This window comes from Hypanus sabinus, chromosome 10, assembly GCF_030144855.1.
Source record: "Hypanus sabinus isolate sHypSab1 chromosome 10, sHypSab1.hap1, whole genome shotgun sequence".
Lineage (NCBI taxonomy): Eukaryota > Metazoa > Chordata > Chondrichthyes > Myliobatiformes > Dasyatidae > Hypanus > Hypanus sabinus.
In genome coordinates, this window is record NC_082715.1 from 152,611,989 (window position 1) to 152,627,545 (window position 15,557).

A 15,557-nucleotide genomic window follows, 5' to 3' on the forward strand; every position below is an offset into this window, starting at 1 on the left:
GGGGGAGGGATGAAGTGAAGAGCTGGGAAGTTGATTAGTGAAAGAGATGCCATGGAAGAAAGAAAAAGTGGGGGAGAAGCACCAGAAGGAGGCAATGGGCGGGCAAGGAGATAAGGTGAGAGAGAGAAAAGGTAAAGGAGGGTGTGTGGGGCATTACCGGAAGTTTGAAAAATCAATGTTCACGCCATCAGGTTGGAGGCTACCCAAATATAATATAAGGTGTTGTTCCTCCAACTTCGCTGTGGCCTCATCATGACAGTGGAGGAGGCCATAGATGGACAAACCAGAATGGGAAGTAGATCCTGCTTGTACTGGCAGATGGAGCGTAGATGCTTGGCGAAGCGGTCTCCCAATCTATGTTGGATCTCACTGATATACAGGAAGCACCGAACATAGTAAATTACCCCAACAGACTCACAGGTGAAGTGTGCGGCTGCATAGAACAGTCTATGTTCCAAGCCTACGCTGATAACCGTCCTGCACTTTTCCTACACTACATCGATAGTTGCATTGGTGCTGCTTTCTGCACCCGTGCTGAACTCATCAACTTCATCCATTTTGCCTCCAACATCCACCCTGCCCTCAAATTTACCTGCACCATTTCCGACTCCTCCCTTCCCTTTCTTGATCTCACTGTCTCTATCTCCGAAGACAGCTTATCTGCCAATGTCTATTCTAAACTCATGGATTCTCACAGCTACCTGGACTACACCTTGCCCCACCCAGCTATTTGTGAAAACGCCATTCCCTTCTCTCAATTCCTCCATCTCCACCGCATCTGCTCTTAGGATGAGGCTTTTCATTCCAGATCAAAAGAGATGTCATCCTTTTTCAAAGAAAGTGGCTTCACTTCCTCCACCATCAATGCTGCCCTCAACTGCATCTCTACCATTTCACGCATGTCTGCTCTTACCCCATCTTGCTATCACCCTACCAGGGATAGGGTTCCTCTTGCCCTCACCTGCTATCCCACTAGCCTCTATGTCCAGCACATAATTCTCTGAAACTTCTGCCACCTCCAACAGGATCCCTCCCCCCACTTTTTTGCTTTCCGCAGGTATTACTCCTTATGTGACTCCCTTGTCCATTTGTCCCTACCCACTGATCTCCCTCCTGGCACTTATCCTTGAAAACGGAACAAGTGCTACAGCTGCCCCTACACTTCCTCCCTCACTACCATTCAGGACCCCAGACAGTCCTTCCAGATAAGGCAACACTTTACCTGTGAGTCTGTTGGGGTAATTTACTGTGTTCGGTGCTCCCGATCTGGCCTCCTGTATATCGTTGAGACCCTATGTAGATCGGGAGACCAATTCGCCAAGCATCTACGCTCTGTCCGCCAGAACAAGTGAGATCTCCCAGTGGCCACCCATTTTAATTCCACTTCCCATTCCCATCTCAATATTTCTATTCATGGAGTCCTTCACTGTCGTGTTGAGGCCACACTTTGGGTGGAGGAACAGCATTTTATATTCCGATATTCCATTTGGGTAGCCTCCAACCTGATACCATGAACATCGATTTCTCAAACTTTTCATAATGCTTCCCACCTCCCCTTCATTTCCCATCTCCTTTTCCCTCTCTTATCTCCTTGCCCACCCATCGCCTCCTTCTGGTGCTCCTCCCCTATTTTCTTTCTTCCATGGCCTTCTGTCTCTTTACCAATCAACTTCACAACTTCATCCCTCTCCTCCAAGTTTCGCCTATCCCCTCCCTCCACCTTTTAAATCTACCCCTCAGCTTTTTTTCTCCAGTCCTGCCGAAGGGTTTCAGCTCGAAACGTCGACTGTACTTCTTTCCATAGATGCTTGTTGACCTGTTGAGTTCCTCCAGCATTTTGTGTGTGTTGCTTGGCCATTCTTGTGAATGTGTCAGTTTTAGAGAGGCTTTGGCTCACCAGGCTTGGGTGAGGTAGTTTCTCACTTTCTATTCTTATTTGTTCATTCCTTGTGTTAGGGCCTAACAGTGTAGTGCAAATGGCTCCAGGTGCAGTGTTTTGTACTGTGGGAAAACAGTACAAAACACTCCAGTCTGCTAGAAAAACACTTCTGCAACAGGCTGCAGTTCGACTCATGAGAGAATGAGGAGGTGATAGATGGTCGCCTCCCCTATATTGCAGGAGGCAGGTAACTGAGTGATTGTCAGGCGACAGAGGGGAAATACACAACCAGTGCAGGGTACACCTGTGGCCATCCCCTTCAATAATAAGTATACAACTTGAGATACTATTGAGGGGGATAACCTACTGGCATGAGATGTAGTGACCCTGGTCTCTGACACTGGGTCTGCTGTTGTGGCTCTGATGTGCAGAGAGGTGAAGAGGACTGCAGTGTTGATAGGTGATTCCGTAGTCAAAGGATCGGAAATGAGATTCTGTGGGCGTGATAGGTATGGTATGTTGCTTTCCTGGTGCCAGGGTCAGTGATGTCTCTGACTGGGTCCATGGCAATGGTAGCCAGAAGTCTTGGTGCATATTGGCACCAATGACATAGGTAGACAAGGGAAACTGAAAGGTAGGTAATTTGCCTAGACCAGGGCTTTAAACGATGTAGCTGAAAAGATTTGTGGATGTATTAGTAATAATCTTTAAAGGATGACTAGCTTCTGGAATGGTTCCGGAAGACTGGAAAGTTGCAAATGACACTTCACTTCAAGAAGGGAGAGAGACTGAAGGAAGGAAATTATAGGCCAGTTAGTCTGACTAGAGTGGTTGGGAAAATGTTGGACTTGATTGTTAAGGATGTGTTTTCAGGGTTCTTGGAGGCACATGATGGTCAACATGGTTTCCTCAAGGGAAAAATTTTACCTTCTGAAAATTAAGTATACAACATCAACTAATTTTTTTCTTTGTCTATCCTGTTTGTTATTTCATCAAAGAAATAACAAAGTGTATGGTCATGCACTTTGGTAGAAGAAATAAAATTTTCTAAATGGAGAGGAAATTAAAATATTTGAGGATTCCTTAAAGGTTAATTTGCAGGTTGAGTCTGTGGTGAGGAAGGCTAATGCGATGTTAGGATTCATTTCAGAATATAAAAGCAAAGATGTAATGTTGAGACTTTATAAAACACTGGGAAGGCCTCACTTGGAGTGTTGTGAGCAGTTTTGGGTTCCTTAGACAGGATGTGCTGAAACTGGAAAAGGTACAAAGGAGATTCATGAAAATGATTCCGGCACTGAATGGCTTGTCATATGAAGAGTGTTTGATGGCTCTGAGCCTGTAGTCATAGAAACATAGAAGCATAGAAAACCTACAGCACAATAAGCTTTGCCAAACATGTCCTTAACTGAGAAATTACCTAGGGTTACTGATAGCCCTCTATTTTTCTGAGCTCCAAACACCTATCCAAGAGCCTCTTAAAAGATCCTATCATATCCACCTCCACCACTGTCGCCGGCAGCCCATTCCACACACTCACTACTCTCTGTCTGAAAATAAAACTTACCCCTGATATCTCCTCTGTACCTACTTCCAAGGACCTTAAAACTGTGCCCTCTCGTGCTAGCCATTTCAGCCCTGGGAAGAAGCGTCTGACTATCCACATGATCAATGCCTTATACACCTCTATCAGGTCACCTTTCATCCTCCGTCACTCCAAGAAAAAAGGCTGAGCTCACTGAACCTATTCTCATAAGATATGCTCCCCAATCCAGGCAACATCCTTGTAACTCCTCCCGTACCCTTTCTATGGTTTCCACATCCTTCCTATAGTAAAGCGACCAGAACTGAGCACAGTACTCCAAGGTGGGGTCTTACCAGGGCCCTATATAGCTGCAACATGATCTCTCAGTATGTCACTGGAATTAAGAAGAATGAGGGGTGTCCTAATTCATACCTATTGAATGGTGAAAGGTCTCGATACAGTGGATGTGGAGAGGATTTTTCCTGTGGTGGGAGAGTCTAGGACCAAAGGACACAGTCTCAGAATAGAGAGACGTCCTTTTAGAACGGAGTTTAAGAGGAATTTCTTTAGCCAGAGAGTGGTGAATCTGTTACTTTCGTTGCCATAGGTGGCTGTGAAGGCCAAGTCTTTTTGTATATTTAAGGCCAAGGTTGATAGATTCTTGATTGGTCAGGGCAAGAAGGGATATGGGGAAAAGGCAGGAGACCGGGACAGAGAGGAAAATTAGATCAGCCCTGATGAAATATGGTGGAGCAGACTCGATGGACCAAATGGCTGAATTCTGCTCCCATGTCTTATGGTCTGATGACCTGACGGGAAGAGCACTTTAAGTGCTTGAGGATGTAGGTTACTTCTGTTTTTAAATTCACAGTGAGTGATGGCTACTTGTATACAATAACTACTTCATAATTCTCTTCTTTCAATGCTGTATTTTTGTTGATGAATGGAAAGAAAGGCTCCATGTAATAAAGTCGCAACTGTATTAGTTAACATCTTTTTGTAATTTTATCATTTCTTTATATTTCTGTGCTCACATTTCGTAACATGAGGTTCGTTCCACAGCCACTCCCGCTTGCAGATGCCTCTGCAGAAGTTGCTGTTCTCTGCTACCATCACCAAGGATTCTGAGAAGTTGCAACAGTTGGCACTGCACCAGCCTCGGCTCTTTACTGCCAGTTACAGGACACAGGAGCAGGAACCACAAGCGACCCTGGGCAAGCAACAGCCACCAGTTAACTCTGTGGAAAACAAGTACACCTTGCCTGAGGGATTGACAGTACGTATTGATGGTTTCAGGTCGGTTTGATTTTGATTATCATATAAGGAGAGAGTTTATATTTACACAGAATCTTGCACAACTAAAGGGAACCTCAGTGTGCTTTACAGTCAAAAGGAAAGTAGGAGGGGCACCAGAGGGAGCTGAGGAGAAGAGAATGGGTAATAGAAAAGGGGGAAGGGGGAGAAATGATCAAAGGTTGAACAAATCGATGATTGAGCATCAGGTTGGAGGCTACCCAAACAGAGTATGAGATGTCCAACCTCCTACCTGAGAGTGGCCTCATTATGGCAGTGAAGGAGACCATGTCGGAATGGGAATGGGTAGAGCTAGTGTCTTTCTTAGTCAGTTCTATTACAGAAATCAGAACGGAGGAAGTGGCATATGACTGGGTAAGCTGACAGCCAAAGCTGTCCTAGGTGTGAATGCTGTTGTACTCCTTTGGACTGATTAGGATGAGGGCTGTGGATTTGTGTTTAACTCTTTATAAACGCATGTTAATTGGCACTTCTTTCCACAGCAGATGTGAGTTGGGCAAGGTACTGAGTGATTGTATGCTGAAGGAATCTGCCCTGTCTCAGACAGCATTCATGTATTGTTAATTATGCCTGTTCCATAGGTATTTGTCAGCACTTGTGATGGGTGTGTTTGAGTTGCAGTGCAGCAACTCATAATGTGAAAGTTGTTCTGTAGTCTGCACCACCCTTTAGCTCAGCAGGATAAGTACCAACACAGCAAGGATTAGGAAAAGTTTGAAACATCACCACACCTTTTGATCTGAAAGAGTAGGAGTGAAGAAACAGACCAGAATCTGGAATATCACATGAGCCAAACTTCTTACTTGTCAGAATGGGACAACGGATTGAGAGAAGGTTTAAACTGATGTATACTGCTACACATGCAAGTTCTGCCAATTAGCCCCTCTGGTTTTTGTTTTATAATTCTGATAACCACAATCGTCCCCAATATTTTCCAGTCAAGTAGAAATTTTGTAATGAATTTGAAGTTGTATTATAAGAAACAGCGGAACCAATTGTACAAACTATAGATAGGATAAGATGGCAGCAGGCTTATTGCCCATAGTGATAGATTCTGGGGATAATTGATGAGAATGTGGGGAGAATATAAGTTAGATTAATGTAGGATTGGTGCAATGGGTTGATAGTCACCACAAACTTGATGGGCTGAGGGTCTATTTCCATGCTGAGTTTCTCTGTGACTCCAGATAGTTTTGATAATGTTGGTCTAAGGGTAGTAACTGGCCAGAATACCAAGGAGAATTCAGATGATGAATTCTATGCCAGCACACAGGTTCTCGCTTTAATGTCTTATCTCAAAGGTAGCTCTCCAGCCATGCCATGCCACTCAGTACTCTACTGACGAAGGGACCATCTGCATTAATGCTTAAATCTCTGGAGTGTGACTTCAAATCTGAACCTTCTGACTGGGAATGGGAGTGCTATCCACTGAGCCATTGGCTCCCTTTTATTTCCTCTTATTCAGTCCCTTTCTACAGAGGCTTACTGCTGCTCATTCACATTGTACCACAAGGTTACATTGCTTCCAAGAGTAAATGGAGCAGTGGCATCAGTGATATATTTGAACAAGGTATGGAAACTTGTACAACAAGGGGCTGTATTGTGGTGATATTCTACTGGAGGAGGTTGCCTTGTGGTTATATTTCATTGTAATGTAGAAGGAAACTATTTTGGCTCATCATGTCTACATGAATTTACAAAGGCAATCGTTCTCATACTAATATCTCCTTAGCCTGTTCTCCCAACACTCCAGTCAACCTACTCTGGATTTTAACACTCTCTTACACACTAGGAACAATTCACAGTATTCAATAAACTTATAGGCCTGTTTGTCTTTGGGATAGGGAATGAAATGGGAGCTTCCAGGAGAAACCCACGAAGCCACAGGGAAAACAAACAAATTCCATACAGACGGTACAGGAGGTCAGGATTGAATCAGACTTTCTGGACAGGGAGTAAGCAGCTCTATTAGTTGTACCACAGAGCCACTCTAAGGTATATGGTAATAGTGTATAATGCCTGCCTGGAACATAATTAGTGATGTTTCAGACATTTTTCTATCCTCTGTTCCACATCTATTATAGTCAGTAAGTGGCAAGCTGCATTTGAAAAGATATGTAAGACCTTTTGTATTTGGATTGTATAATGTGAAATCTTGAATATTCTTCAAAGATATGCTCCTTCTTCCCTACAGGAATTTTATGTCCCATGTTCACTCAACAAGAAGCCTCTGACAGTCCTCTACTTCATCCTGAGAATGAAGTTCAGTCGAATCCTGTGCTTTACTAATTCCAGGAATGCATCTCACAGGTTGACAGCATTTCCCAGTTACTAGTTTTGTTTAAAATGTAATTTTCAGTGAGACAGCCCAGAGTAGCAAGCTGACACATGGGCTGTCTCCTTGTTATATAAGATACACAGGCTGACAGTGTCCATCTCCCTGTCCTGTTTTAGATTGTTCCTATTGCTTCGTGCCTTTGGTGGTGTTCATGTGGCAGAGTTTTCTTCTAGACTATCACCCAATGAAAGACAAAAAACACTGAAACAATTTGAACAAGGAAAGCTTCAAATGTAAGTGTGCGTGCATGCATTAGGGTGTTATGTAAAATCCACAGGCTGACAGTAATTTGTCTCTATGCTTGGTGCATGGCCTTTGCACGCATGCGTCACTTATTGCTGGGCTTGCGGATTGGTGTCACGTTGTCCATTTCAGTTGTTTATGCTTTCTTCCCCACAGACTGATCAGCACTGATGCCACTGCCAGGGGAATTGATGTGAGCAATGTTACATGTGTGATTAATTATGATGCTCCACACTTTATCCGAACATATATCCACAGGTAACGCAGACCGGACAGTATCATTTGATAGCAGATTACATCTTCCATCACTTTGTGATAGAGGAGAGACAGATTAGACTGCCTTCAGAGAGATTTGATAGTGGGGGTGGGAGAACATTTGACTTGTTGAGTGAAGCAGCTTGCCAGATAGTCCATGAGTTCTGTGCACTTGTCTGGTCAGAATGTCAACTGTACAGCAGCTCTGTGTTTCCTGTAGATAACCTGAAATTTGATTTAAGTGATTTCTCAGAATACCGGAGAAATGAACACACAATGACTTCAGGAAGGGCTCATTGTTTCCCTTTGACTATGCCAAGTTTTTGTTTTGTACGGTTCCAAACAAAAGCATAAACAAAACAAAAGAGTTTATGCTTACTACTTTGCTCCTTAAAAATTCCTGCTTGGAATTGGTGATTCTTCTTTCTTCCCCCCAGAGTTGGTCGAACAGCTCGAGCTGGGAACACCGGGCTTGCGTTCACACTCCTTCTAAAGGTGCAGGTGAGTCCATGGGAGCCACTCTCACTCCCGTGTTCCTATTGAATATAAATTGTCACAGAACCTTCAACCTTCCATCAGCCTCTCATAGTCAGAAGACAGAGCAAGTCCCTCTGCCCCTGGCACTGTGTGAAGCGACTGCTGATCAATATCTATAACCTGGTGGTCAGATACACATTTTAAATAAGAGCGTTATCAGTGATTTGGGGACTGAGCTGCTTCAGCAGATGCCATTGTTGTTTTTAGATACGTCCCACGTTAATGCAGATTTATTCCCTTTAGCTGTGTTTATTTCCTGTTAGTCTACCTTGTGAGTGCTGTACGTTTGGTCATTTAATTTGCAGGAGAGACAGTTTCTTCAGATGCTGAGTGATGCTGGCAGCACTGAGCTGAAAAAGCAGCTGGTGAGACCAGAACAATTGAGGCCCTTCATTCCGCGCTACAAAGAGGCTCTGCGAGAGCTTCGTCAGATCCTGAAGGTGAGCCAGAGCCTGGTGGAATCTTATTATGCGATCTTTCAAACTTCATTATTTTTAAAAATTTTTAATTGCAACATGTACAATTTAGGCACATACACCAGATATTCATTCCTTGGCATTTCTATATAACAATTACAGCATGGAAACATGCCATCTCGGCCCTTCTAATCCGTGCCGAATGATTACTCTCACCTAGTCCCACCAACCTGCACTCAGCCCATGACCCTCCATTCCTTTCCTGACCATATACCTATCCAATTTTACTTCAAATGACAATACCGAACCTGCCTCTACCACTTCTACTGGAAGCTCATTCCACATAGCTACCACTCTCTGAATAAAGAAATCCCCCCCCTCGTGTTACCCCCTAAACTTTTGCCCCCTAACTCTCAACTCATGTCCTCTTGTTTCAATCTCCCCTACTTTCAATGGAAAAAGCCTATCCACGTCAGCTCTATCTATCCCCCTCATAATTTTAAATACCTCTATCAAGTCCCCCCTCAACCTTCTACGCTCCAAAGAATAAAGAACTAACTTGTTCAACCTTTCCGTGTAATTTAGGTGCTGAAACCCAGGTAACATTCTAGTAGATCTTCTCTGTACACTCTCTATTTTGTTGACATCTTTCCTATAATTCAGTGACCAGAACTGGACATAATACTCCAAATTCGGCCTTACCAATGCCTTGTACAATTTTAACATTACATCCCAACTCCTATACACAATGCTCTGATTTATAAAGGCCAGCATACCAAAAGCTTTCTTCACCACCCTATCCACATGAGGTTCCACCTTCAGGGAACTATGCACCATTATTCCTAGAACACTCTGTTCTACTGCATTCTTCAGTACCCTACTATTTACCATGTATGTCCTATTTGGATTATTCCTACCAAAATGTAGCACCTCACACTTCTCAGTATTAAACTCCATCTGCCATCTTTCAGTCCACTCTTCTAACTGGCCTAAATCTCTCTGCAAGCTTTGAAAACCTATTTCATTATCCACAACATCACCTATCTTAGTATCATCTGCGTACTTACTAATCCAATTTACCACCCCATCATCCAGATCATTAATGTATATGATAAACAACATTGGACCCAGTACAGATCCCTGAGGCACACCACTTGTCACCGGCCTCCAACCTGACAAACAGTTATCCACCTCTACTCTCTGGCATCTCCCGTCCAGCCAATGATGAATCCATTTTACTACTTCAATATTAATACCTAACAATTGAACCTTCCTAACTAACCTTCTATGCAGAACCTTGTCAAAGGCCTTACTGAAGTCCATATAGACAACATCCAATGCGTTACTCTCGTCAATGTTCCTAGTAACCTCTTCAAAAAATTCAATAAGGTTTGTCAAACATGACCTTCCACACACAAATCCATGTTGACTGTTTCTAATCAGACCCTGTCTATCCAGATAATTATATATACCATCTCCAAGAATATTTTCCATTAACTTACCCACCACTGACATCAAACATACAGGCCTACAATTGCTAGGTTTACTCTTAGAACACTTTTTAAACAATGGAACAACATGAGCAATACGCCAATCCTCCAGCACCATCCCTGTTTCTAATGACATTTGAAATATTTTCGTCACAGCCCCTGTTATTTCTACACTAACTTCCCTCAAGGTCCTAGGGAATATCCTGTCAGGATCCAGAGATTTATCCACTTTTATATTCCTTAAAAGCGACAGTACTTCCTCTTCTTTAATCATCATAATTTCCATAACTTCCCTACTTGTTTCCCTACCTTACACAATTCAATATCCTTCTCCTTAGTGAATACCGAAGAAAATAAATTGTTCAAAATCTCCCCCATTTCTTTTGGCTCCACACATAGCAGTCCACTCTGATTCTCTAAGGGACCAATTTTATCCCTCACTGTCCATTTTCTATCAATATAACTGCAGAATCCCTTTGGATTTATTTTCACCTTACTTGCCAAAGCAACCTCGTTTCTTCTTTTAGCTTTTCTAATTTCTTTCTTAAGATTCTTTTTACATTCTTTATATTCCTCAAGCACCTCATTTACTCCATGCTGCCTATATTTATTGTAGATCTCTCTCTTTTTCCGAACCAAGTTTCCAATATCCCTTGAAAACCATGGCTCTCTCAAACTTTTAACCTTTCCTTTCAACCTAACAGGAACATGAAGATTCTGTACCCTCAAAATTTCACCTTTATATGACCTCCATTTCTCTATTACATCCTTCCCATAAAACAAACTGTCCCAATCCACTCCTTCTAAATCCTTTCACATCTCCTCAAAGTTAGCCTTTCTCCAATCAAAAGTCTCAACCCTGTGTCCAGTCCTATACTTCTCCATAATTATATTGAAACTAATGGCATTGTGATCAATGGACCCGAAGTGCTCCCCAACACATACCTCCGTCACCTGGCCTATTGCATTCCCTAACAGGAGATCCAACACTGCCCCTTCCCTAGTTGGTACCTCTATGTATTGCTGCAAAAAACTATCTTGCACACATTTTACAAATTCTAAACCATCCAGCCCTTTAACAGTGTGGGCTTCCCAGTCTATGTGTGGATAATTAAAGTCTCCCACAATCACAACCCTGTGCTTACTACAAATATCTGCTATCTCCTTACAAACTTGCTCCTCCAATTCTCACTCCCCATTAGGTGGTCTATAATACACCCCTATAAGTGTTACTACACCTTTCTCATTCCTCAATTCCACCCAAATAGTCTCCCCAGATGAGCCCTCTAATCTATCCTGCCAGAGCACTGCTGTAATATTTTCTCTGACAAGCAATGCAACACCTCCCCCTCTTGTCCCTCCAATTCTATCACACCTGATGTAATGAAATCCAGGAATATTTAGTTGCCCCTCCTGCAACTATGTTTCACTAATAGCTACAACATCATATTTCCAGGTATCAATCCATGCTCTAAACTCATCCACCTTTCTTACAATGCTCCTAGGATTAAAATAAATGTATTTAAGAAATTCTCCACCTCCTTCTCTCTGTTTAACTCTAATGGTGCAAAAAATTTAATATCTTTTTCTTCCTTCTCCCATACATCTGTTCCTACACTCTGGTTTCCCTCCCCCTTGTATCTAGTTTAAATCAGCTGGAGCCTCTCTAGCAAACCTACCTGCAGGAATATTTATCCCCCTCCAGTTCAGATGTAAACCGTCCCGCTGGAACAGGTCCCACCTTCCCTGGAAAACTGCCCAATTATCTATAAATCTGAAGCACTCCCTCCTGCACCATGTCTTCAGCCACGTGTTGATCTGTGCTATCTTACTATTTCTAAACCCGCCTGCGCGTGGCACTTCTAGCAATCCTGAGGTTGCTATCCTGGAGGTCCTGTCCTTTAACTTGGTGCCTAACTCCCTAACCTCACCTTTCAGGACCTCCTCACTCTTCCTGCCCACGTCATTCGTCCCTACATGGACCACGACATCCGGCTGTTCACCTTCCCTCTTGAGAATACTGAGAACTCGTGAATTTCTCACCCACTATTTGGCTCAGATGCCTCCACTGACTTTGGCTTTTGATACGGCCACCCTCTGTCCATGATGAAGGATACAGATTGAGCTGGGTTGAGTTTAAAGGATGTGGATGAGGATTTGTGATATAGTGAGTGGGATGGGGGGGAAGGAGGAGAAAGTGAATGAAGTAGTGGTCCTGCTTTTGATGATGATGTACAAGTTGAAACTGTCTGTCAAACAGAGTGCTAAGGTTCTTAAAAACCTTAACCTGTGGAGACACAGCTCAAATGCCATCTATAAACTTGATGTTAATACAATTGTTGGCAGAATTTCAGACGGTAACAAAAGGGCATACAGGAGTGAGATATACTATCTAGTTAAGTGGAGTTGCAGCAACAACCTTGCACTCAACATCAGCAAGACCAAAGAGCTGATTGTGGGCTTCAGAAAGGGTCAGATGAGCAAATACAATCCATCCCTAATAGATGGATCAAAAGTGGAGAGTGAGCAATTTCAAGTTTCTGGGTCTGAGGACCTATTCTGGATGCAACATATCGGTAAAGAAGGCAAGGTAACAGCTATATTTCAGTTGGAGTTTGAGGATATTTGGTTTGTCAACTGAAACACTCAAAAACTTCGACAAATGTACTGCGGAGTGCATTGTTATTGGCAGCATCACCATCTGGTATGGGGACGGGAGCTACTGCAGACAATCAAAGTAAGTTGCAGAAACTTGTAAAATTAGTCAGCTCCATCATGGGTATTAGCCTCCATAGTATCTAAGCCATCTTCAAGGAACGCTCCCTTAGGAAGGCGGTGACCATCATTTAAAGCAGGATATTAAAAGTTTTTTCATTTATATAAAGAGTAAAAGGGAGGTGATAGTTGATATTGAACCACTGGAAAATTATGCTGGTGAAGTAGTAATGGGGAACAAAAATTGGCAGATGAACTTAATGAGTACATTGCATCAGTCTTCACTGTGGAAGCTGCTAGCAGTGTGCCAGAGGTCCATGAGTGTCAGGGAGAAGTGAGTGTCATTACTACTACAAAGGAAAAAGTGCCAGGCAAACTGAAAGGTCTTAAGGTGGGTTAGTCACCTGGACCAGATGGACCTGAGGGAGGTTGCTGAAGAGATAATGGATGCATTGCAGTTGTCACTCCACTCTTCAAGAAGGGAGGAAGGCATAAGAAAGGAAATTATAGGCTAGTTAGCCTAACCTTAGTGGCTGGTAAAGTGCTGGAGTCTATAATAAGGATGAGGTTTCGGGGTTCTTGGAGACTAATGATAAAGTAAGTCAAAGTCAGCATGGTTTCTGTAAAGGGAATTCTTGCTTGACAAATCTGTTAGAATTCTTCGAGGAAGTAACAAGCAGGTTGAAGAGGCAGTCATCATTTACTTGGATTTTCAGAAGGCTTTTGATAAGGTGCCATACATGAGGCTGCTTAACAAGATAATATGCTATTATAGGAATGTTACTGGCGTGCCCAGAGGAATGACTGACAGGCAGGCGGCAGTGAGTGGGAATAAAGGGAGCTTTTCCTGGTTGGCTGCCAGTGTTTAGTGGTGTTCTTCAGGGATTAGTCTCAGGATCACTACTTTTCACATTGTTTGTCAATGATTTAGGTAATGGAATTGATGGCTTTGTGGCAAAGTTTGCAGATAATATTAAGATAGATAGAGGGGTAGATAGTGTTGAGGAAGCAATGTGATTGCAGCAGGACAAATTGGAAGAATGGACAAAAAAGTGGCAGATGCAATATAGTGGTGGGAAATGCATGATCATGCATTTTGGTAAAAGGAACAATAGTGCAGACTATTATCTACATGGGGAGAAAATTCAAACATCAGAGGTGCAGAGGGACTTAGGAGTCCTTGTGCAAGGTTCCCAGAAGATTAATTTACAGGTTGAGTCTGTGGTAAAGAAGGCAAATGCAATGTTGGTATTTATTTCAAGGGGAATAGAATATAAAAGCAAATAGATAATGCTGAGCCTTTATAAGACACTAATCAGACCACACTTGGAGTATTATCAACAGTTTTGGGCCCCATATCTCAGAAAAGACGTGTTGTCATTGGAGAGAGTCCAGAGGAGGTTCATGAGGATGATTCTGGGAATGAAGGGGTTAACATGTGGGGTATGTTTGGCAGCTTTGGACCTGTACTCATTGAAATTTAGAAGAATGTGAGGGGATCTTACTGAAATCTACCGAATGTTGAAAGGACTAGATAGGGTGGATGTGGAAAAGATGTTTCCTATGGTGGGGGTATCCAGAACTATAGGGCACAGCCTCGTAATTGAGGGGCAACCTTTTAGACCAGAGGTAAGGAGGAATTATTTTAGCCACAGAGTAGTAAATCTGTGGAATGCTTTGCCACAGACTGAGGTGGAGGCCAAGTCTGTGGGTATATTTAAAGCAGAAGTTGATAGTTTCCTGATTGGTCAGGGCACCAAAGGATATGGCGGGCGAGAAGGCAGGTGTACGGGGTTGAATGGAATCTGGGATCAGTCATGATGGAGACTCAATGGGCTGAATGGCCTTATTCTGCTTCTATATCTTATGGTCTTTTCAATGATTCCCCTCACCCAGGACATGCCCCCTTCTCATTGATACCATTGAGAAAGAAGTACAGAAGCCTGAAGGCACACAGTGACTCAAGCTTTACCCTCTGTCATCAGATTTCTAAATGCACATTGAACCCATGAACCCTACCTCACTACTTTTTTATTTCAGTTGTTTTTTTTTTGCATTACTGATTTTAACTTAACTATTTAATGGTCATATAATTAATGTAATTCAGTATTTTTTCTTTCTATTTATTTATCATGTATTTCACTGTAGTACTACCATAAAGTTAACAAATTTCATGATGTAAGCCGGTGATATTAAACCTGATTCTGACAAGATGATGGAAATATTGAGCAGGTGGGGCAGCTCTTACAGAGAGAGGAATGGTCATTGTTCTGGGTAATGACCTTTCATCAGGTTTCTTGTTTGGAGAGGAGATGGTGGACAAAGAGTGGCCATGGCAAGAGCCATAAACAATGGAGGTATTTTCCTAATGGTAGTCAGACATGATTTTGATTTGTCCATATTAAACGGTTCGTGGAAATTTTGTAAGTGGTTATTGGGAGGTAGAGAGGTGGAATAAATGCACTGATAGATGGATTTAAGAAAAACATCATGAGCTATTAAAGTCTACAGCAAAAATAAAAATGAACTATGTCTTGAGGAGAACCATAATAAGCTGTTTAATTATTTGTAGTCTATTCACATGTTGATTGGAGTAAATTCTGGGGATTGTGGATTGTTTTTCAGTCTGTTTCTAATAAATTATTTGTTATAATACATTCTACACAGGACGAAAAGAAGAGTCTCTCCATCTGAAGAAACAAAGTTTAATGATGTGGTGAACATCCGAACCTTAGGAAGTCCTGACTGGAAATTCCTGACGTGGCCTTGTACAAACATGTATATTATTTAGTTACTGATGGATGGAAACACTTTTACATGTAATAAAATACTGTGGTGAACAGTC

The 15,557-nt window shown here is 42.5% G+C and overlaps 1 protein-coding gene across 2 annotated transcripts in view; it reads left to right on the forward strand.

Moving 5' to 3' along the window:
* The window catches only part of ddx51 (DEAD (Asp-Glu-Ala-Asp) box polypeptide 51), a 55,119-nt gene extending 39,562 nt beyond the window's left edge, over nt 1-15,557 (forward strand). Inside the window, exons 10-16 of one of the 2 annotated variants that reach the window (XM_059983278.1) lie at nt 4,467-4,680; nt 6,913-7,028; nt 7,173-7,289; nt 7,456-7,557; nt 7,992-8,055; nt 8,397-8,531; nt 15,380-15,557. In XM_059983278.1, the coding sequence (XP_059839261.1) occupies nt 4,467-4,680; nt 6,913-7,028; nt 7,173-7,289; nt 7,456-7,557; nt 7,992-8,055; nt 8,397-8,531; nt 15,380-15,406 (775 nt within the window). In that variant the 3' untranslated portion in view covers nt 15,407-15,557. The remainder of the gene's footprint in view (nt 1-4,466; nt 4,681-6,912; nt 7,029-7,172; nt 7,290-7,455; nt 7,558-7,991; nt 8,056-8,396; nt 8,532-15,379) is intronic. The other variant, XM_059983279.1, reaches the window with a different exon arrangement.